The sequence below is a fragment of the Sinocyclocheilus grahami genome, unplaced genomic scaffold (assembly GCF_001515645.1).
Source record: "Sinocyclocheilus grahami isolate Dianchi unplaced genomic scaffold, SAMN03320097.WGS_v1.1 scaffold720.1, whole genome shotgun sequence".
In the NCBI taxonomy this organism is placed as follows: Eukaryota; Metazoa; Chordata; class Actinopteri; order Cypriniformes; family Cyprinidae; genus Sinocyclocheilus; species Sinocyclocheilus grahami.
The window spans coordinates 467135-490504 of NW_015505899.1; the positions used below are offsets into that span (position 1 = coordinate 467135).

The following is a 23370-nucleotide window of genomic DNA, read 5'->3' on the forward strand; positions in this document are numbered from 1 at the left end:
TCTATGGAGAATTTGTTACAGGCCCAGGACAAGCAGAGCCGGCTGTATAATCAGGGACCCAGAGTACGCAATTTTGCACCGGGAGATAAAGTGCTTGTATTACTCCCTACCTCTAGCTCTAAATTACTCGCCAAGTGGCAAGGACCCTTTGAGGTCACACGGCGGGTGGGCGATCTTAATTATGAGGTAATTCGATCGGACAGGAGTGGAGCACGTCAAATTTACCACCTTAACCTCCTTAAAAAGTGGAGCGAGGTGGAACCGGTGATGCTGGAGACGGCAGTTAGTGGATCTCGGGCCAGAGGTGACCAATAAGATCCAATCCCTCGCTCTGGCCCCAGGGGGGGATCACCTCTCGCCCTCCCAGCTCACTGATGTAGTAAGATTGCAAGCCGAGTTTGCAGACGTGTTCTCACCCCTGCCCGGTCAAACGAATCTCATCCAGCACCATATTGAGACGGAGCCGGGCGTGGTGGTACACAGCCGGCCGTATCGGTTGCCGGAACACAAAAAGAAAGTGGTTCAGACAGAATTAGAGGCGATGTTAGAGATGGGGGTAGTAGAAGAATCCCACAGCGATTGGGCGAGCCCGGGTACCTAAAACGGGCGGCTCGGTTCGGTTCTGTGTGGATTATCGCAAGGTGAATGCGGTGTCGAAATTTGACGCCTATCCAATGGTTGACGAGTTGCTGGATCGGCAGGGCACAGCTCGCTTTTATTCGACACTGGACTTAACCAAGGGATATTGGCAGATCCCCTTATCGCCCTTATCCAAAGAAAAGACAGCCTTCACGACGCCATTTGGATTACACCAATTTGTTACCCTTCCTTTCAGCGGCTCATGGACAGAATCCTCCGCCCGCATGCCGCCTAAGCGGCATATGGCGCATCTGCGGGCTGTCCTACGAGCTCTGAGAGGGGCCGGGCTGACGGCCAACCCGAAGAAGTGTGCAGTTGGGCGGGTGGAGGTAAGGTATCTGGGGGGGGCTCCCCGGCCTGAGTCGGGCGGTGGGGGTATGTGGCGAGGGAGGCGTGGTTCGGCGAAGTCTGCAGCTGGAGAGAGGGACGGGAGACGAGCGGTGAGTAAGTTGGTCAAGTGCAAAATGATGAACACCTGTGTCTGATTGCAGTAATTAGCCTGGAGAGACCGGATAAAAGGGCAGACTGGAGAACGTGGTGAGAGAGAGAGACTGGGACTCGTGGCCATCCCTTAGCCGGAGGAGGAGAACCGACTGAACGGAGGTTCTGCCCTGGGCAGATTGAGAACGTGCTGGAAGCGCCCCGTTTGTGTTTTGTTGAACTTTAAGGAAAGAAATAAAAGAGCCACGAGTCTCCAAACCGCCTACCTGAGTCACTTCTTTCTTCCCCCTACGAACTTTGTTACAGTCATGAATGCATGAACTAGCTTTTCTGCATCAGAAACAGGTAACATGTTTCGTAACTTGGCAATATTTCTAAGATGGAAGAATGCTGTTTTTGTAACATGGGAAATAGGATTTTCAAAAGTTGCTATCTAATATAACACCCAATTTTTTGACTGTAGAGGAAGTGACATTACATCCATCTAGATACAAATTGTAATTAAGAGATTCTGTGTACTGTTTTTTTGGTCCAATAAGTAATATCCGAATTAACAGGAGAAAATAATTGGTCATCCAATCTTTTATATTTTTAAAACACTGTTAGCTTAAATAATTTAGATGTTTCATGTGGTCTTATTGAAATATATAGTTGAGTAACAGATAGGACAGATCTTGTGGCACTCCATACTTTACTTGCATTAATTGAGATGATTCCCCTTTTAAATAGACAAAGTGATAATGATCGGACAGGTATGATCTAAACCATCTTAAAGCCTGCCCTTGAATACCTGTATAGTTTTGTAATCAATCTATGAGTATGTCATGATCTATAGTGTCGAATGCAGCACAAAGATCAAGTAAAACTAGCAATGAGATACAGCCTTGGTCTGACGCAAGAAGCAAGTCATCTGTAATTTTAACAAGTGCAGTTTCTGTGCTATGATGGGGCCTGAAACCTGACTGAAATTCTTCATAGATATAATTTTTCTGCAGGAAGGAGCACAATTGAGCAGACACAACTTTAAAAAAAAATGTAGACATAAAAGGGACATTTGAAATGGGTCTTTCATTTGCCAGTTCACTAGGATCTAGTTGTGGTTTCTTAATAAGAGGCTTAATAACCGCCAGCTTGAATGGTTTTGGGACATGACCTAGAGATAACGACGCATTAATAATATTGAGAAGCGGTTCTTCTACAGGTAACAACTCTTTCAGTAATTTAGTGGGTACAGGATTTAATAAACACGTTGTCTGTGGTTTATTTAAACCACAAAGGTAAAGCATGACTTAAAACTATTTAATGTATGTATATATCAGGTGCTTTGACATAAAAGCATGTGTTTAGCATCTTCAAGCTCATGCTTTCTCTTTCCTTCTCGCAGTTCAGAATTGAAATGAGGGAACATTTGATTATGGTACTGAAAAGCACCCCGTGTAATGATTGTTTCAAAAAAATAAAAGAATGAATGGTTAAAAAAAAAAACGTTTGTTTATACCTTTATTTCCCTAAGTGGTAATGTAGGAAATAGGAAATGTAAGTGCCACTACATGGTGAAATCCAGTATGTGAACTATATCTCAACAACAGCACACAAAAACATATCTTGAATTTGGGACACTGTTTTGGTTTATTATGCTTTTAATATAGGCAGTACGCCTACAATACGTTTCCCCCTAACATAATTCGCAATCAATAAAATGCTTAAATGCTCAAATGATAGGCTACATCCAGGGGCGCCTTAAGATAACCAGAGGCCCCTGCTCTACAGCGTTACAGTAGGCCCCCCTTCCCTAGATAACTTTTTTTTAAGCTTCCTGACAATTATTTATGTCACATTTTTTAAACATTTCCCTTGTTGATATGCCAGTTAACATTCAATTCACAACACTGTTCTGCATAAAATGTGAATATAAGTGAATATGCAAATTCATTCTTTGCCAGAAAGTGGCGCTTGTGGAACAGTTACATAAAGTAAACCTTATGTTATTACAGGCATTATACAGAGGTAATATGAAAAGAAAATGCCATCAAAACTTTCCTGGCCGAAATGTGAGTTTACAGGTATGATTTAAACACCATAAATTACATAAAATATTAATTATTCATCATCAGTAGATCGGAACAACACTTGGCAAGTTGGCATATATGTGAGATATTTGGTGATTGCTAACTGCGTTTTTATTTTGAAACGTGCCGTGCTCGCGCTTAATTCATTCAATCATAGCCGTTCAAAGTTTAATGATCACATTTAAACAATAGGATGATTCCTATTCTTCCATCCCCAGATTTGAGATTGAGACTCTGAAGCAGCATTGGAACACAGTGACTGAATCTAAAACCTCCAGTTGACACACATAGTCTACATCCATGCAAGTCACTGAACTCTCACTGTTTGACGTTACAGAAAGTTGTCCGGTCCAGCTCCTTTCACACAGCAGTGTGTTTCTTGTTGATTGTGTTGCTGTGCTGTGTTGATTTCTTGCACGTTAACATAAAGACATCTCGTGCTGGGCTTTAATGGAAAATGTAAATTTAAATACAGAAATACATGGCCATTTTGAATATTTTTGAATATTGCGTTGCCATTTTGCATATTGCATTGCCATTTTGCATATTGCATTTTAAATTGAATTTCGCTACCTGTATGCTTCCATATACTAGCGCATGCCGCATGCATTGTGTATTCCGCTAGTATATCGGTGGAATACACACAAACCAACAAACTGTGTGGGGGAAACTTAAACTGAACCATTCACTAAAAACTACAACCAGGGCATCGCTGAAAATAAGTGTGTGAGTTTGTTTACAAAATGCTATTGTCACTGCTGCAAATTCCCATATTTTCAAATAATTATTCGAAAAAATATAATTTCCTTGCAGCCAGTGGGCCCCCTTCACAGTGTAGGCCCCTGGGCTTCAGCCCGTTAAAGCCCGTGCATTAATGCGCTCCTGGCTACATCTAATGCTCAAGGCTGCCGATAAAATGACTTGCCAAATGCTAAAACAAATGCTTTTGTGAAACAGAAAGGTTCTTCGTGCATTAATGCGCTCCTGGCTACATCTAATGCTCAAGGCTGCCGATAAAATGACCTGCCAAATGCTAAAACAAATGCTTTTGTGAAACAGAAAGGTTCTTCAGATGTTAAAGGTTCTGTATGGAATCATTTACAAAAAAGGTTCTTCTATGGCATCGTGAAGCACCTTTATTTTTAAGAGTGTAAGACTAAGCATAGCCAGCACCTGTTCTTCTAGTATGGATTCTAACTTTCCTCCTACTGTGAAATGTCATCTGAACACTTTCACAGTGACAACTGTTATGAACTCTTCTAGCTGCCCTCTTCTTGACCCATTACTAAATTCCTTAAAGGGGTCCTATTATGCTTTTTCACTTTTTCAACTTTAGTTAGTCTGTAATGTTGCTGTTTGAGCATAAAAAAAGATCTGCGACGTTACAAAGCTCAAAGTCCAATTCCAAAGGAGATATTTTATTTAACAGAAATCACTTTTCAAAAACTACAACGAATGACTCGTTTGGACTACAACGCATGTTTTCCGGGATTTGTGATATCACAAATATCGACGAATAGGACGAGACCTGGTTGAGCTGCACTAGAGAAGGCAACGAGTGTTATCACTATGTCGGAGACACGCTAGATTTCCCAAGGCAGACGAACTTAGAGTGATTGCAATCATCCGGGTTTAAATCGCGCTCAAATTGATTTGATTTTGACGCAATATTTACACTGAAGCTGGCAGGCGGCTATGGTAAGGGGCATGACATTTCCCGACCAGGCGCTGAGTGCTGCCAATCACAACACACACTGGCCCAGCTAACCAATCACAGCACATGTCGTATTTCAGAAGGTGGGCCTTCATTTGATACAGAAACTATTCGAGCCGTTCATGCCAGACTGGGGAGAGAGGTGTTGTAATAATGTAAAATGTGTGAAAAATATTGTGTTTTTCGAACAACCTAGTATGAGAGCCTGTTCTTTTTTTTCTAGGGCCAAACTCCCAAAAGAATCAAGCAGAAATTACTCTTCTAACAGTTTTAATTAATCTGCAAGTTAATAAGGACTTAGAAAACCTGTCAGTTGTAGCTCTCTAGACCTTCAGTGCTGCATTTGACAGACAATCACATGATTGATGATTACAGAACTACCTAAACTGGTTTAGGTCCTAGTATTGCTGGGTTCAAATACCTCTACATGTCTTGTGGTGCCCCAAGGCTTGATATAGGCCTAACATTCATTAAAGGGGTCATATGATGCTTTTTTAAAGATCATTATTTTGTGTATTTGGTGTAACAGAATATGTTGACATGCTTTAATGTTCAAAAAACACATTATTTTTCAAATACTGTACATTATTGTAGGTCCTCTATGCCCCGCCTCTCTCAAACGCTTCGTTTTCTACAAAGTCCCTCCTTCCGACAAGCGCAGTCTGCTCTGATTGGCCAGCTGACCCAGTGCATTGTGATTTGCCGAACACCGCAAGGCTTATGACACCTTACTTGTCCCTTGCACTTAATTCTCTTCTGTCCTTAATTGTTTTACTACCATTCTATATTTTGCATTGTAAACACTTACATAAACTCCATTAGTTACTGGTGCCCATATGAAATAATCTTTGACCCTTTGGTCCGTCTTGTCCTCGTCCCTCTGTTATTGCTTCAGAGAGGTAACGTTAGGTGGCAGTGTTTGCACCATTCGAGTGAATCGCAACCAACACATTTCAGAAGAAGAAATCCAGGGGTCCTATCGATATTTACAAATTGATCAAGGAGCGCTTCTTGACGGACATTTGGGTGATTATTATAACTGTTTGTATTATTTTGTTGTGTAAGAGCAATTATAGAATGTTCTTTTGTAGTCGTTTTATTTGTTATAGGTGTAAAGTAATGAAATAATCAACAGTGCCAAAGTTAATCAAACCATTTGGCGAAGTTACTGGTAGTTATTGATCAGCCTGCGACACGTTTCTTGCTCGTGTTTACATCTGCGCCTTCACGACAAATGTAATTGCTTTGGGCAGTTTTAGCGTTTGAAGATGCTTTTGACAAATATTATATTTAGCTGTGGATTAGCTCTGCGGCTAACTGTACCAAGGAGGTTGGCCACGGCCATTTTGATGGTTTATTATTCTAAACCATTGCAAGATATATTTCATGTTAAGGTGCAAATTTAACAAAATAATAATGCCCATTTAGTCAATCCTAGAAAGTTTTAAAGACCACAAAACCTAAGAACAATCCTCAAACCTGTCACATAAAACAGACTCAAAAAGGGGTTGGGCCATGACTTTGAATGCAGGGAGAGCCTGTCTTTTTTAAGTTAAGAATATCCAAACTTAGTATTTTTCACATGAATTTAGTTTGAGATGGGACTATGCAATTAGCACTTCTTGTCTGATAGATTTACTATTTTACAACAATTGGAAAGCTGTACTTTATGTACCATTTAAAATTGTGATATTAGGCCACTGTTGTAAATAGCTACAAACTGTAATCTTGTGACGTGTTAATTGTGATATCTACAAACCAGCATATATTGGCATTTTAATATTATATCGACATAGATTAATAAGCAATGTTTAGTTAACATAAGCTTTAACTTTATGTGTGTCAGTTCCTTAATCTCTGCCAGCTATGTGAATTGATAATCATAAATGAAATAATTTAGTTTCAAATGCTTTTGTGAATTGTGAATCTATTAATTAATTTGCAGTTAATGCATACAGCCAATGCGCCTCTTCTATGCATGAACAGGGTTTTAATTTCTGAATTAAAATTAATTTCACTGTGTATATTTTATGCTATGGTGATGCAGAAATCCGGGAATCACAGTGATGGAAAAAAATTCTCATTAACAAAATGAAATTCTTGCAAACATTATTAAGGTGTTTGGCATCACACTTGTCCACCAAATCAAAGTAATGTTGTGCAACAAACATAAAGAAATATATAGAAAAATACAATTAGGTAATTATATCTTAAATCTGACCCCTCTTTAGCGTACATTTAAAGACAGTATTTATTACAGAAATAATATGCTTCAAAAGAATAGTGTCTGAAAACATTACTTTTAGGTTGCATGTTAACGGCAATTAATAAAAATGATTGATAACTTAAATTTATATTAAATGCAGCTAGCTTAACTTTTGAGTGCTTTTTTGACTACCCATAAGTTGGACTTAAGTACATCTTTATATTTTGCGTTGCATAATTATTTCTGTGTTCTTTGAAATATGATTAAAGTTTACTGCTGAATGTACTGACAAGCATTTATGGTAAACTAAAATATATTCAATGTACTTTCTATTGAAACTAGTATGTCATGTTTTTACATAAATTTATAATTACACATGTAATGATGTTGTAATTTAGTACATTTAAAAAATATTAACTTTAAATGTAATTTCAAATAATGCACTACAGCTAAAATGATCAAGTATGTTTCATGCGCTTTAGTTTGTTAGTCACATAAAGTGTATTACTTGAAAACAATGATTGAAAATAAATAATTTAATGTGACATTAGTACAAAGTGCATTATTTAAAATTGTACTTAAATGTTTACAGTCATAAAAGTGGACTCTCTCTGTGACTCTGTAAAGACTTGGTGCCATTGTCAGCCTAATCACATTAATAGCAATACATATAAACAAAGTAATATTTTCCAGTACCTATATGGTCAGTTTTGTCACTAATACTATTCTTCAAGTGTTAACACATCAATATTTTTTGGCTCTGTTTTTGTCCCATTCTGTGTAAATCAGTGTAAAAACTTGAGATATTTCTCAGTTTTTTTCTGTGTTGCATGATAACATATACATGTTATATAATAATATCAACCATGTTATGTTTGTATTGTTGTAGTATAATGATCATCTCTGGTGCCATCTTCTCAGTTTAAGAAATCCATAATCAAACGTAATAGATTTGCCTTTTCTGTTCTGACTGTGTGAAATCTCAGACTGCTCCCTGATTCTCTTTTCTGTCTGTAAAGGTTGGCAATGGACACATTTGATGGCGGTGCCAGTGAAAACACCAATGAGGCCAAGACTATTGGTGCGCAGAGCCTGTATGCGACGCTCGGCTTGTCATCAAAAGATGTGGATGCACTTGCTCAGATTCCTGAAAGTGAAATTAGCGTAGAAACCCTCCCTCATCTAATCATGCAGCTCAAGACGAAGAGAGCCCATAATGAGTCAGCTACCGCAGACACCGACTTCAGAGACAAGTCCAGAATTTCACAGGACAAGCTGAATACACCCGAAAGATGCACCAGTGACAGATGCAGAAGCCCCTTGACTTCCAGCTCAGCGCGGCGCTCTGGGAGCCACGGAAGCCATCATGGGAGAGGGGAGGGGCATAGGAAAGTTGAGAAGTACAACCTAACCCCAGGAGGAAGAAAAGAAATGGGTTACAGGAAGTCATCCCGTGAAAGACAAAGCGGGCATCATGTGACTGAGGAGACGGAGTCTGGTGACATCCCAATGGTTTTCCCACACAAATGCTCTCTTTGCAAGTGTGTGCTGAATTCCATGAAGGTAGCTAGCAAAAATAAAAAGATATGTGGTAAATTGTGTACCACCATAAAACAAACAATTAAAGTGAAACAACAAAATACCTATAAATGTAAAATCACAAATTAGCGCTGGGCATTGTGACTAATGGTTCAGAAGAGTTTACTTTTTATGGGTAAAGCTATCCATGCTGCTGTTAGCGAGTAGTACTGCTTAACATTGGGAAGTGAGGGAATACAAAAATACCCAGACAAGTGGAGTTTCATTTTGGTTCCCTCATAGATATAGTGCATGCATATTGAATGTGACTCATTCAATCATGATTTTGAAATGTTTTTCTTTGGGTCCAAAGAAGTTAAAAATATTTCAAAAACTAGACATTTAATTAACTAGAATATCCAAAGTTAGGCATTATCATTTAGATAAATATATTATACTCATACCATGATGTATGATTTTCTTTCTGGATGAAGGTGTTTATCATAATCTGTTGTATCACTATCCTGAATGCTTATGTTTTGTTTTCTTAACTGTCAGACATGGAAAGACCATCTTTCAGGTGTCCGCCACAAATTACGTGAATCGGAACGAAGTACTCGCTCATTTCCACCCCCTAAAAAACCCTGCAACTCTGACTGTAAGAATAATAATTTCATTACTTCATTACTAATTCATTACTAACACCCCAGAAAAGGGTTTGGTGTCTTTTAGTTCATGCCTGTTAACTTTGAGATCATCTGCAAGCTAGCGTACTCCTAGAAGTGGAGGAAATTACAGCAAATATAAAAATGTTCCCTCTTTTTCTTGAAATTGAACCACAATTTACCTTTATTCATTTTTCATTTATTCAATTGGAGACTCAGTTATCCAAAGTGACTTACAAATGAGAAATACAATAAGTGATTCAACCTAAAGAGGCAAATAACACAAGTGCTTGTAATACAAAGTTTTAAACATCGTTTAGAATAGTACAAGCTAGAACAGGGAGGGATTAAGGGAAAGTGAAAGCATAGATAGATATTTATTTATTTATTAAGATGCAGTTAAGTGCTCACAGAAGAGATAAACCAAAAATATTGATCTTTTAAATTCCTCTGTATAGGTTAATTTTTGTCCATTTAAATGCTCTCATGATTGTGACATTAGCTAAAACCTATTGGCTATTTATAAAATGCCAATTCCTTAAGTATAATTTTCTCCAACTTCCTGTTTAAACAGGAAATACATCAACATATGAAAGAAAACGGGCTCATCATGCCATTTCATAGGGTTTTTAAGTTTTAAAATTTAAGTTATTTTATATAGTACTGCATACATTTTTATAACAACTAAATTGCACAAAATTCATACATTTAACAAATGTTTTTTTTAAGGGGATCAGTACATGTCCACCACATCAGACCACCTCTACCCTCCTAAGGTAATTTAAGTTGTGTGCTGCTGTCTTGTGTTCATTTCTGTTATTTTTGCACTCAAATTGCTTTTATTCATGTGGTTATATTATCCTCAGCCCAATACAAGAGTGGTAGTTGCCAAATTTCCTATGGGTGCTGTGGCCGTGGGGGAGCTTTTAGAGCTTGGCAAACCATTCGGCACAGTTGTGAAACACCTGGTGTTCCCAGCAAAGGTAATTACACACCAGAAAGACATTATACATTTATTCTCAGTGGTGAACCATTTTGTAATTTCATGACAACTTGCAACTTTGTTTTGCCCATTATTGCTTGATTTTTGTATTGTGATTGAGCAGTAAACATGTTTAACAGTGTCTTGTAGCATTATAACACTTTACTAATGACTTCTGTAACAGAATTTTATTACAGTGATATTTAAAGGGGTAGTTTAAATATCAAAATGTACAAATCTTGTACTTGCACTCACATTGTTCTAAACCTGCATGGCCGACTTTATTCTGTGGAATGTGAAAGGTGAAGTTTAGCAGATAGCACCAAATTAAACTCGAATTGAGTGAAATAGGGTATATGTCGAACATCACATGACCAAACCCGGAAAACAGGTCTCATTGCTTCCGCTTGTCGGAGAATGTGTTAACAGCCGTATTAAATAATAGCGATATCTATGGACTTTTAAGATAATCAGTTAAACTAGCTAGCTGTTTTTATTGTTGACGTTTTATTACATTTTTATATCTAAATGTTTTTGATATCAGTCCGCATATGTGATGAACATTGGTTATGATCATCATTGGTATCTACTTTGAAGGCATCTCGAGTAAAACGGCTTCATATTTAACTAAGCATATGCAAAACGCTTGAACCGAAAGCAACGAGACCCGGTTAACAGAATATGGAAGTCTGTTGCGCACAACCCCTATTAAAGGAATAGTTAACTCAAAACGATAAATTACTGAAAATTCTCACCCTGAGGCCTTTTTGAGGCCCTGAGGAAGTTATGTCATCCCTTATGGCCAAAATATGAGTCCATAATTCATAATAATGCAACTTCATCTTCAGAACACAAATTAAGATATTTTTGGTGAATTCCGAGAGCTCTCTGACCCTCCCATAGACAGCAAGGGTACTACCACGATTAAGGCCCAGAAACATAGTAAGGACATCGTTAGAATAGTCCATGTGACATCAGGGGTTCAACCGTAATTTTTCGAAGCTACGAGAATACTTTTTGTGTGCAAAAGAAAACAAAAACAACGACTTTATTCAACAATTTGTTTCCTCCGCGTCTAGTACCCTTGCTGTCTATGGGGGGTCAGAAAGCTCTCGAAATTCATCAAAAATATCTTAATTTGTGTTCCGAAGATGAATGAAGGTCTTACGGGTTTGGAACGACATGAGGGTGAGTAATTAATGACAGAATTTTCATTTTTGGGTGAACTATCCCTTTAATTGATGGACTGGAGTTGTGTGGATTATCTGTGGATTATTGTGATGTTTATATCAGCTCTCATTCTGATGGCATGACACCCATTCACATTCCAGTCACACTCATACGCACCTAGTATATGTGAAACAGGTTTTAAAAACACCTCTCATTGTTTTTTTGAATCTTTATTCATTTATTTGTATGGGTGTTGCTGGGTAACAGGGATTTTTGGAGTTTAATTCTCACAAGGAGGCTCAGAATATGGTCAATCACTTCCAGTTGAAACCAGCCTTCATAAAGGAGAACCCAGTAATCCTCTACTTATCACCAACAGTGGAAGGCATTTATGTGAGTAGGAACCCCACAAATCACATCCTCTATACAATCTATCAATTTATCATGGATTTCAATTGACAGTTAAATTTTTTTTGCATATATTTGATCGACAGACACCACCCAAGTTTGATGTGCCTTCACCAAAACGAACAAAACGTTCAAATGCGCCTTCAGTGGTTTGTTTTTCACGTTTGCCTCTGGGGGAGGACATGGAGGCTGAAGTGCTGGAGCTTGCAGGCATGTTTGGTGAGGTGTGGCAGTCAAAGTTCACTGACAGTAAGGTGAGGATTACCATCTTGAAGAACTTGTGATGTCAACTTTTAGTGAAACTCAAGAGACAATGGGATTTTTTAATGTACAAACTAGGGCGGTGGAAACAGGGTTTCCGCGGGGTCTTAAAAAGTCTTAAATTTAGTTGTATCAAATATAAGGCCTTAAAAAGTCTTAAATTGTACAAGAAAGTCTTAATTATAATTTCAAGAGGTCTTAAAGAGGTCATATGATGCTGCTAAAAAGAACATTATTTTGTGTATTTGGTATAATGAAATGTTTATACGGTTTAAGGTTAAAAAAACATTATTTTCCACATACTGTATATTATTGTTTCTCCTCTATGCCCCGCCTTCTGAAATGCGTCGATTTTTACAAAGCTCTTCGGTCTGAAAAGTGAGGTGTGCTCTGATTGGCCAGCTATCCAGTGCTTTGTGATTGGCTGAATACCTCAAGCATGTAATGGAAATGTTACTCCCCTTACCATACTGTGATGCCCTGTCCAGCCAGAGCGACGAGACAAACACATTAAAACCCATTATAAACTAGGCATTTGTTGCATCCAGTGTGGACATTATTACGGATTATAATGACTTTTTTGTGTTGTATCGCGCCGCGTAAACATAAAACCATGTCTGTATTTGTGATCGGAGAAATGACAAACAACAAGCGCTACTCTACACTGCTCAAAACTCGCGTTTGAATCGTCAGTGGCAAATCCTTTAAATATGAAAACTAACTTACAGTCTGTGAGTCAGAAAAGCTGGCATTGTAGTCTACTCTCACAGGATCAGGAAACAGTCCTCCATAAAATGTGCTGCACACATCTGACTATTTGGGTTGAACTGTTTTGGAACAGTGTTGTAAATACAACTTAACCAGTGATTTCTAGTCGTGTCCTCTTTTGGAAGGCAAAACAAAGTAGTTTTGCTTTCACAACGAAACACACGGCGGCTTGAGTGAGCAGTGGCGGGCGGGCTAGAGTGAGCGGAGGTCGGCGGGCTTGCGGAAACCACATGTGATGACCCCGGGCTGGACCACAGCGCGAAGTTGATGTATTTCCTCAGCGACCAGCACGGATCAGCTCTAGGCATGACGAAGTGGATATCGTCCTCTTTTGGAAGGCCAAACAAAGTATTTTCGCTTTCACAACGAAACACACAGCGCCTTCACGACTGGTGGCAGCAACAATACTACAGCAAGAATAAAAGTTACGCCGCCTTTCTTTGCATGAACATTTGGGCGGCGTTTTGCAAATCTTCCCACATAGTGATTTAGGAATGTGGGGGCGTGTTAGAATGAGACGTTTTAGGTAGGCGTGGTTGACGCTTAACTTTTATAAAGAATATCTCTTTGGATTTAAGACTTTAGTCTTTGCAACTTTACAGATTTTCTTTATGCACCAAGAGCTTGTAACACTTCAAAGAGAACGGAAAAATTTAAATCGCATCATATGACCCCTTTAATAATCCCAGATCATATGCAATGTTGTATTGCATAATTAGGCTACATGCTGTACTGAAATATATTTTGTATTAGGTCTATTACTATCGGCAGTGTGGTATAGTCTACACTGGGCTTCGCGATTGATATCGCTTATCCTGCCCGAAAATACCATAAACATTACAGTTCATGTCTGCAGTAATAATTAACTAACAGACATGAATCCTAAAAACTAATAATGTCTGAGCAAATCATGACTTTTCACTTTTCACCTACTTCTGTCTAGGTGTAAGATTTAGTCTCTACATAGAACTACGCCGAGATGGTGCAACGGGTATAAATTCTACGCACAAATTAAAGAGCATTTTACATCCAGCCTAGTCTTACAACTGGGTGTATGTCCAACTGGTGCAACCAGCCCCAGGCATTTAACATCCTCCTCTCCCACACAGTCTATGTCGATATGTTCTTTATGCCAGTAAGTGCTGAGAACGTAAAGGTACGTTGTCACAAAGGGCATCAAGGTCTTTACAGCGCGATTTGCAGTAAGGGAAAACATCTTTGCAAGGCAGCTGCCACAAAACGTGCCATCCGGGAGGCAGCTCCCAATTCGAGATGCATGTGAAAAAACAGACAATGCAACCCGGGTCTCCTTCTATTTGTTTTTTTTACCTGTCTTGCACCTTACACAATATATAGGCTAACCATTTTTTACCAGCGGGAGCCACAACGGTACGCATTAACGACACGCTTTTCACCTGCCTAAAGATCTCATGATGGAATGTGAGTCCAGTGGTACGTAAGCGTCACGCATGCGGATTGATACATGTTAGCAAACAGTGCAATTCTACAATTATTTACCTATTTGCCACCTTACCTTATATTTTATTCCTTTCTTTTAATCCATAACGGAGCGCACGTCCCGTAGCACCTAAACGCCGTGCTTACCACAACATCTCTCACTGTTTACACTCCGATTGACGCATGTGAGCAAAGAGAGGTGCACTTTTTGACCGCAAAATATGGCACTACCATTTTTTTTGTACTCTAGAGAGGGCACGCGCCTGTGAGAAACACATGCTTAGTTTATTGTTATTTAAGAGTGTGATATAATTAAATTAACGGTACATTTCAGTACTTTGATTACGGATCCCCTCTGTCATGTATGCGTACCCCAGTTTGAGAACCACTGCTCTAGATAATCAGTTGGATTGAGATTTGGAGAATTTGGAGACCAAAGCAACACTGTGAGCTTTTTGGAATGTTTTCATTATACCATTCCTGAACAATTTTTGCAGAGTGAGACAGTGCATTACACTACTGATAGTGGCCACTGCAATCAGGAAACACCATTGCCATGAAGGGATGTTCATGGTCTTCAGTAATCTTTAGGTAGGTGGTACATGTCGAAGTAGCATCCACATGAATGCCAGGACCCAAGGTTTCCCAGCAGAACATTGTGCAGAGCTGCCTCCGCCAGCCTGCCTTCTTCCCATAGTGCATCCTGCTGCCTTCTCATCTCCAGGTAAACAACACTCATGTATCTGGCCATCCGTCTGATCTAAAAGAAAACGTGATTCATCAGACCAGACAACATTCTTCCATTGCTCCATGGTCCAGTTCTGACGCTCATGTAGATGCTTTGGTGGTGGACAGAGCTCTGACCGGTCTGCAGCTACGCAGCCCCATAAACAGTAAACTGTGATCCACTGTGTTCTGACAGTTTTCAGCAGTTTTCAAACACAGTGGACCAACACCAGCAGATGACATGGCAGCCCAAATCATCACTGACTGTGGAAACTTCACACTGGACTTCAAGTTTCTGTGCCTCTCCACTCTTCCTCCAGACTCTGGGACCTTGATTTGCAAATAAAATGCAAAATTTACTTTCATCTGAAAAGAGGACTTTGGTCCACTGTGTTTTCTGAAGTCCACAGTCAACGCAGCCATCTACCAGGAAATTTTAGAGCACTTCATGCTTCCTTCTGCTGACAAGCTTTATGCATAAAATGTATTTAATACACGAGTTTCACAATTTGAGTTGAATTACTGAAATAAATGAACTTTTCCACGACATTCTAATTTATTGAGATGCACCTGTACATTTTGTTTGTTTTCCCAGTAAAACTCTTGTATGTCTATATGTGTAGGCCTTGATTGAGATGGTTGACTGGCGTGATGCTGACATCATGGTGAAGTATTACTACAGTAACCCACTGAGGATTCAGGGCAAAAGTGTTAAAGTGTCCATGTCGCACATCACAACCCTGAGGTAAGAGACTTCTGATATCTCAAGCCCTAAAGAGGTACATAGACCAGTGTGTTGATTGAGGGTAGGCTTGTGACGGTATACAATTTTCATGTTGCGATAATTGCTAAAGCTTTTACAGTATTATCACGGTATTGAAATTTAGTTGCAAAAAAAGTGTTGTCATAATACAGTATAACAGGTTTAATAACTTTTTTCTTATAACAAAAAGAACTGAACGTTTAAATACAATAAAGCAATACACAAAAAATTTATTAAATATTAAATAATAGTTACAATATTTAATTTTAACAACGTGCTAAACTAAGATTAATATATGCTTAGAATAATTTTTCATTGGCAGTTTATACAAAGCTGCTTTGTTTACAGGTTTACTGAGGTTCCCACCGCTTAATCGACGTGTGACAATACCGGTAATACCGTTAACCCGGAAGGGAGGGGGTGGGGGGGTTGGGGTCTTTTCCTTATTTCCTTCCGTTTTAAATAGCTTGTAAAAGTGCAGTGAACATTTTACTTTCACTTTCAAATTAGCGACAATTCAGTGTCAAGCAGTTGTTTGTTTTTAGTTCGTTTGAGTTTTCCCTCTTTTCCTCACTTTCCTTCACTTTTACATAGCTTAAAAGCCCTATGCGCATTTTACTTTGTTTCAAATTAGCGTCAATTAAATTCAAGCAACAACAAAATAGAACATAGAACTTTTATTAACAAAATGAATTAAAATACTCGATGCCTAATATATAATAACAAATAACTTACACAAAGTTTAGGTATACAAAACTGAAGATCAGTAAACACTGTGGAACCAAATAAATAAGAAACGAATGTTTAAAAAAACTTCCAATATCACCTTAGATAAATGGCAGAAGTCAACATGCTTTTCAAAATCCAAAATATTTTTAAAACAGGCGCATGTACATTTCGTTTTAAAAAACACTTCTGCCATCATCTTGTCTGTCTCACCTCACTCTTCTTATCAGTCAGCTCGTGATAAATGAAATCTGATCTGTGATGCTACTATCGTTCGGCACGCTGCATTGAGCAGCCGCGTTCAGTTTTAATTGTAGTGTCTGTTCTCTAACTGAACTATATCACTTTAAATAAACGGCAAAAGTCAACAGGCTTTTCAAAATCCAAAATATTTTTAAAACAGGCGCATGTACATTTCGTTTTAAAAAACACTTCTGCCATCATCTTTTCTGTCTCACCTCACTCTTCTTATCAGTCAGCTCGTGATAAATGAAATCTGATCTGTGATGCTACTATCGTTCGGCACGCTGCATTGAGCAGCCGCGTTCAGTTTTAATTGTAGTGTCTGTTCTCTAACTGAACTAAATTATTTTTATTACTATAAAAAATCTAAATGATGGTGGGGTGGTGCCGCGGTGGGCAAGTGACATAACTGGTGTTGAGGCTTCTCACTGGTAAAACCGTCAACACTGTCTATTGCAGCAAGCCTACTACATACGTTGGTGTTGTGCATTTTACCCGATTGATGGGAAAAGTATTCTTTTAATGCATTCAAAAAAATCGGAATAATTTGTAATAAATAACTATTCACTGTATTTTGAAGTGACCATGATAACAATATCATGCATGTTCATTATCCTGATATATCGCATTACTGAATGCGATATATCATGTGTCTCTGAATATATCGCACATGTATAGTTGTGGGGCACAAAGTCTGTGGAAGTGTAATGGTGCTACATTTAAAGTACTGCTTTACAGTCATTCAGATTCTGCTGTAAAGCAGCTCAAGACAACAGTGTCATCATTTAGTTCAAGTCAGTTCAGCGTTGGTTCAGTAATTGATGTAATTTGTGTGGTCATTATAAAATGTTTGTTATACTGCAGTTATTCGTGATTACTGTGTGAGTCAATCCACTGGTCAAAACAGTCTGAGAATTATGAAAAATTATGAAAAAAAACTGTCAAAAGCCTCCAAAACTGTACAAAGAATGATTAATTGTTAAAAGATCTCGATTCAAACGCAATCTCATTTCTAAATGACAACGATTGAAAACAAGATTTTAATTTAGTTTTAATTTATTCATTCATGATTCATATAATTTATAAGTGCTGTATGTTTGGGAAAATTAGGAAATAAAGTGAATCATGCCTCCATTAGCTGAATATGGAGATGTTTTGATTAATCACAGATAGTGTCCATAGAGCTTAACATGAATTGAACTTTTTAAAGATTATTTTAAATGCTTCCTTAACTGAAAACCTTTTTTTTTTTCAGAGAAAATAGTCCAGAGTCTGTGACCAGAAAATCGGACTCAAGCAAGTACAGCAGACAAAGAGAAGAGTCTACATCTAGCAACAAGGACAAAAGTGACAGCTCAAACCAGGAAGCCACAGAGAAAGAAGACAAGTTGATGGAAAGTGAAGACAAGGTTCTCGATGATGAGGAAGGAATTCAGTTGGAGGATGAACCTGGGCTGCTTGATGAGGGGTCAGAAGGCATTGTGGTTAAAACTGAGGAGAAAGAAAAAAAGGAAGAGGAGGAAAAGATAGAAGAGGAGAAACCTGCCACTGCTGAGGAGGATAATAGAGAGAGAGGTTCAGAGCAGAATCAAGAGGAAGAGGTGAGTTGATAGAAGGTAGAGTGTGTCATTTTTAAAATGCTTTTTATCTGAGCGTATAAATGCAGCCTTGGTGAACAGAAGAGAATTCTTTAAAAAAATATATATTTTTTTCAATCTTACTGACCTCAAACTTGAGCAACATAATAAAATGCTTGTTTGCTCTCTTAAAGTTGCACAAACCCAGGTTACTATTAGCAACTCAAATTAGATCCTTAGATATAAACAAAAGCCATAGACAAAAGCAACATAAACAGCTTTGGTGTGAAGCAGCAGCAGTAAAATATATAAATAAACAAATACATCCAGGCCACTAAGTACCAGTACTAAGTCCAAAATCACTTGTTCTAATGGGGTAAAAAAAAAGCCAGTCTAAACAAAGTATAAAAAAAATGTTGCATTTAAGAAAACATGGTTTGCATTATTTGTCCTTAAGAATGATATACTGAATTATTGATCCATGTGAATGAACTTCACTAGTTTCACAACTGTCAATAATTCTGAATGCAGAATGGAATCCAAACAACCACTAATGCCGAGTTCACACTGCATGATTTTCAAAATCATCGGATCATCGTTGTTTTCACACTGCACGACTATCTGGGGTAGCATTCAGTTGCTGTTGGAGATTACACACTGCATGACTTTACAATAGGAAGAATTGCCGACAACTCTAAAAAACCCTAGCCTCCTTTTAATTTAATTGTTATATATATATGTGGCCCCCTTCCTTATTTCTTATTTTTTTGCATGTTTGTCACACTTTAATGTTTCAGATCATCAAACAAATTTAAATATTACACAAAGATAATGCAAAAAATAAATACAAAATGCAGTTTTTAAATGATGATTTCATTTATTAAGGGAGAAAAGCTGTCCAAACCTACGTGGCCCTACGTGAAAAATTAATTGCCCCCTCCTGTTAAATCATGAAAGAACTGCAATTAACCACATTATTTTAGAAAGCTGAGTTAAAGCTGAGTGGCAAAAGCCACTGCTGACCAAAAAGAACACAAAGGCTCGTCTCTCATTTGCCAAAAATTGCAAAATTTGCTGCTTCAGTATTTGTTGATTATTTTTCCACATGTTTCTATGGTATACTGAAAAACCGATAAGCATATCATAAGTTTTAAAGGCTTTTTGACATGGTGCACCATCATGCTGGAAAAGGCATAGATCATCACCAAATTGCTCATGGATCGTTAGAAGAGGTTGCTCTTGCAGGACGTTTTGATACCATTCTTTATTCATGGCAGTGTTTTTGGGCAGAATTATGAGAGAGCCCACTCTCTTGGTTGAAAAGCAACCCCACACATGGATGGTCTCAGGATGCTTCACTGCACAACACCGGACTCATGGTAGCGTTCACCTTTTCTTCTCTGAACAATCGATTTTCCAGATGTCCCAAACAGTCGGAAGGGAGCGTCATCAGCGAAAATAACTTTGCACCAATCTTCTGCTGTCCAATCCTTGTACTTCCTGCAGAACTTCAGTCTGTCCTTGACGTTTTTCTTGGAGAGAAGTGGCTTCTTTGCTGCCCTTCTTGTCACCAGGCCGTTGTCCAAAACTCTTGGCCTCGCTGTGCGTGCAGATGCTCTCACACCAACCTGCTGCCATTCTTGAGCAAGCTCTGCACTGGTGGTGACACGATTCCGTAGCTGACCCCTCAGGAGGAGACGGTCCTGGCGCTTGCTGCACAATCTGGGACGTCCTGAAGACTTCTTCACTGCAGTCAAACCTCTCTCCTGGAAGTTCTTGATGATCTGGTAAATGGTTCTTTCAGGTGCAATATTCTTTGTAGCAATTTCCTCGCATGTGAGGCCATTTTGATGGAAAGCAATGATGTCTGCACGTGTTTCTTTGGAGTTAACCATTGCTAACAAGAACACAATGATTGGAAGCGCTTCTTCCCTACTTTTGTAGCAATCAGTCTGCTCTTACAATCTAATTAGTATGATAGTGATTAACCTGACTAGTACTCATTCACACTTTCACATGTGCTGCTGATATGATTAGTCAATTAATGTTACATTACAATTTATTAAAAAATTGTGTCAGGATCAAAAAAACAGTGAAATGTGTGTTTTTGAGAAAAGTTTATCTTTGGCCAATTAAACTTTTAGTAATTATTTAAAATGCATTTGATCACTCTACACAATAATCTAGAAACAACGTTAATGAACACCACAACAGCTTAAGCAGTAAACTTTGCAAAACAAAATTTGTCACTTCCAAAACCTTTGGCCATGACTGTGTATGTGTGTGTGTGTGTGTGTGTGTATATATATATATATATATTATGCATATATATTTCTTCATGCACCTGTTTAATAATTGCTTAATAAAAAATGAAACGGACGCACACACACACACACAAACAAACAAAACGTCCTCCCCGAACTTCCCGCTGCCCTGTATCTTGCTCTCTTATTGGCTGTAGGTCATCGCTGATGTATTTTTCAGTCAGAACTAATTTCACACATCAGGATTTTGAATCGCCGACAGGTCCAGATATTTAGATTCTCTCAGATCACGTCTTTGATAATTCACACTGCGTGATTGTCACTACCGTGAACGAGCGCCAATTTGCCTCACATTTGGGGTATTTGTCCCAAAAAAAAAAAACTTTCACCATATTTTCTAGTGTTATGGTATATGAATTAAAAAAAATAAAAAATTGCGGAAACAACATGAACATGTTGATGCCGTCTGACTAACAGCGATGTGTGTGCTTTGTCTTATTTCTCTATAGGGTGATTTGGATGATGCAGAATTTCCAGAGAACATAGAAGATTTTGTTACATTAGATGAGCTGGACAACAATGCAGGAGGTGATTCATTTTGATTAAATATTGGTCAAAACAAACAAAAAATGAAACGTATGCATTTATGAATCGTTCACTAATGTGCATTTAGAGAATATTGAATTTTCATTTCATGCCGAATTTAAATTCAAATCATATTAATTTCTCCCACAATGCACTTTAAGTCTATGACAGTATTCACTTTTTCCCTTTTTTCCAGATTCTACTGTGCCAAAGGTAAGCATCACATCTCTCATTTACATTAAAATTTGAATGTCTTAGGAAATAAACATATATATTTCCTGTTCAATAGTATGATCAAGAGCAATGTGTATTTTTCATTGCACAATCACAGGATAGTAAAGTAGTGGTGGTGTGGCCTGTAAAGAAGACCCCTGACTTGATGAAGGATCTTTACAGTCTGGCTGCACCCTTTGGGAGTATGGTGAAGCATTCTTTATCCACATTCAAACAAGAGGTCAGTGTTTTGTGTTTACAGTTGGGTAAAAATTAGTGATGCACGAAATATCAGCAACCAGAATTTTTGTTGGGGGGCTTGTTTTATAATATATATAAAAAGGAGTCTGGGCTGCATTTATTTGATCAAAAATTCAGTATAAAAGGTAATATTTTGTATTATTACAATTTCAATTAACTCATTTATATTTGAATGCATTTTAAAATGGTAATTTATTCCTGTGATGCAAAGCTGATTTTTAGCTGCCAATACTCCAGTCTTCAGTATCACATGATCCTTCAGAAATCATTTTAAAAATGCAGCCTTGGTGAGACTTCTTTCAAAAATATAAAAAATAAAGAAATCTTGATGACTCCAAAGTTTGACTGGTTTATACTGGTTTTACTTATTTAAAACATTTTTAACAGCCATGATTCCACAATAAATTGAAGTAGAAACATAATTCTATTATTAAAAAGTTGATATAAAATACACTTTGTGTGCAGTTTAAATTAGTTTTTTTATTAGAATGTTTATTATTAAATACATTTAATTGATCAATCGGTTATTACCTAAATTATTAACTGATTGATAAACTTCGATTTCAGTTTTGGTAAAAAATAATGTTTGCATTAGTTAATGCATTATAAGCTAATAAAAAAAAAAAGAAAGAAAGAAATGAGCTACAAAAAAATTATAAAGTGAGCCTGAGCTTTTTGCAGTCAATGCCCATAACACACTAATTACTATCAATTAATCATGCAATAACTGAAACAGCCAAAACCAAAACAGCAGTATGCTTTCAGTTTTACTAATCACATTTCTCATACAATTTTCAGGTTTTGCCTGTAGCTGTTATGTTTGTTTGTGTTATTTTAGGCTATGATCGAACTGGAAACAGCTGATAACGCCCAGGAAATGGTGCAGTTCTACAGCAATCACAAGGCAACGATATGTGGCAGGCCGGTGTTTGTTTCCATGTGCCTTACCATGAAAACAATAGAGGTATGTGTTTGTGCTTTGGGGTTTAAATTGCACTAACTTCTCACAATATTATGGTTTTTACTATATGTTTACTATAACTTTTGTTTGCCAGGGTAGTCATAATGTCACGGCTTCCTTTAACAACTTGGTTCACTAAAATAAAAGAAAAAACATTTTGTTGTGTACTTTCCCTCATGTGCTCTCAAATGTGTGAGCTGTTTTCTCCAAAGAACACAGAAGGAGTTATTTAGAAGAATGTTAAGACTGCTACACATCCATGAGCAACATCAAGAAAAGTTCTGAATAGAATAAATGGAGGATAAAATAAATATATAAATACAAATAAAAAACTTTCAGTATATAGATAGAATATTGGGTGGAAGGGGAAAAAACATCAATCAATACATATGTTTTATGTAACATGACTTGCCATATAACATGTAATGGCCAAAATAATTTAAAGATATATTGTAAACACTTGAGAATATTGTTATTCCAAATGTAAATGATTACCAAATTAAACTAAAATGATTGTGGTGGTTTCAAATCTTTCACACCATGTTTAGAGCCCTAGTGGGAGGTCTGTTTTCATCAGCTGTCTTCCCAACCAGAGGTACCTACGACAGAAATACATAGACAAATCCCTCTTCAAACTGACTAAACCTTTTGGAAAACTGACTGGCTATTGTGTAACATGACTTGCCATATAACATGTAATGGCCAAAATAATTTAAAGATAAAGATATATTGTAAACACTTGAGAATATTGT

General features: G+C 37.8%; 1 protein-coding gene across 1 annotated transcript in view; it reads left to right on the top strand.

Annotated features, from left to right (window-relative positions):
- Window positions 1-5764: 5764 nt before the first annotated feature.
- Window positions 5765-23370, top strand: part of LOC107560316 (matrin-3) — a 28410-nt gene continuing 10804 nt past the window's right edge. Inside the window, exons 1-14 of the mRNA XM_016244460.1 lie at window positions 5765-5889; window positions 8089-8632; window positions 9146-9245; window positions 9982-10028; window positions 10119-10235; window positions 11672-11797; window positions 11899-12066; window positions 15649-15770; window positions 18013-18358; window positions 21108-21186; window positions 21380-21396; window positions 21515-21637; window positions 22496-22621; window positions 23167-23289. Of these exons, the coding sequence (XP_016099946.1) occupies window positions 8096-8632; window positions 9146-9245; window positions 9982-10028; window positions 10119-10235; window positions 11672-11797; window positions 11899-12066; window positions 15649-15770; window positions 18013-18358; window positions 21108-21186; window positions 21380-21396; window positions 21515-21637; window positions 22496-22621; window positions 23167-23289 (2031 nt within the window). The 5' untranslated portion in view covers window positions 5765-5889; window positions 8089-8095. The remainder of the gene's footprint in view (window positions 5890-8088; window positions 8633-9145; window positions 9246-9981; window positions 10029-10118; window positions 10236-11671; window positions 11798-11898; window positions 12067-15648; window positions 15771-18012; window positions 18359-21107; window positions 21187-21379; window positions 21397-21514; window positions 21638-22495; window positions 22622-23166; window positions 23290-23370) is intronic.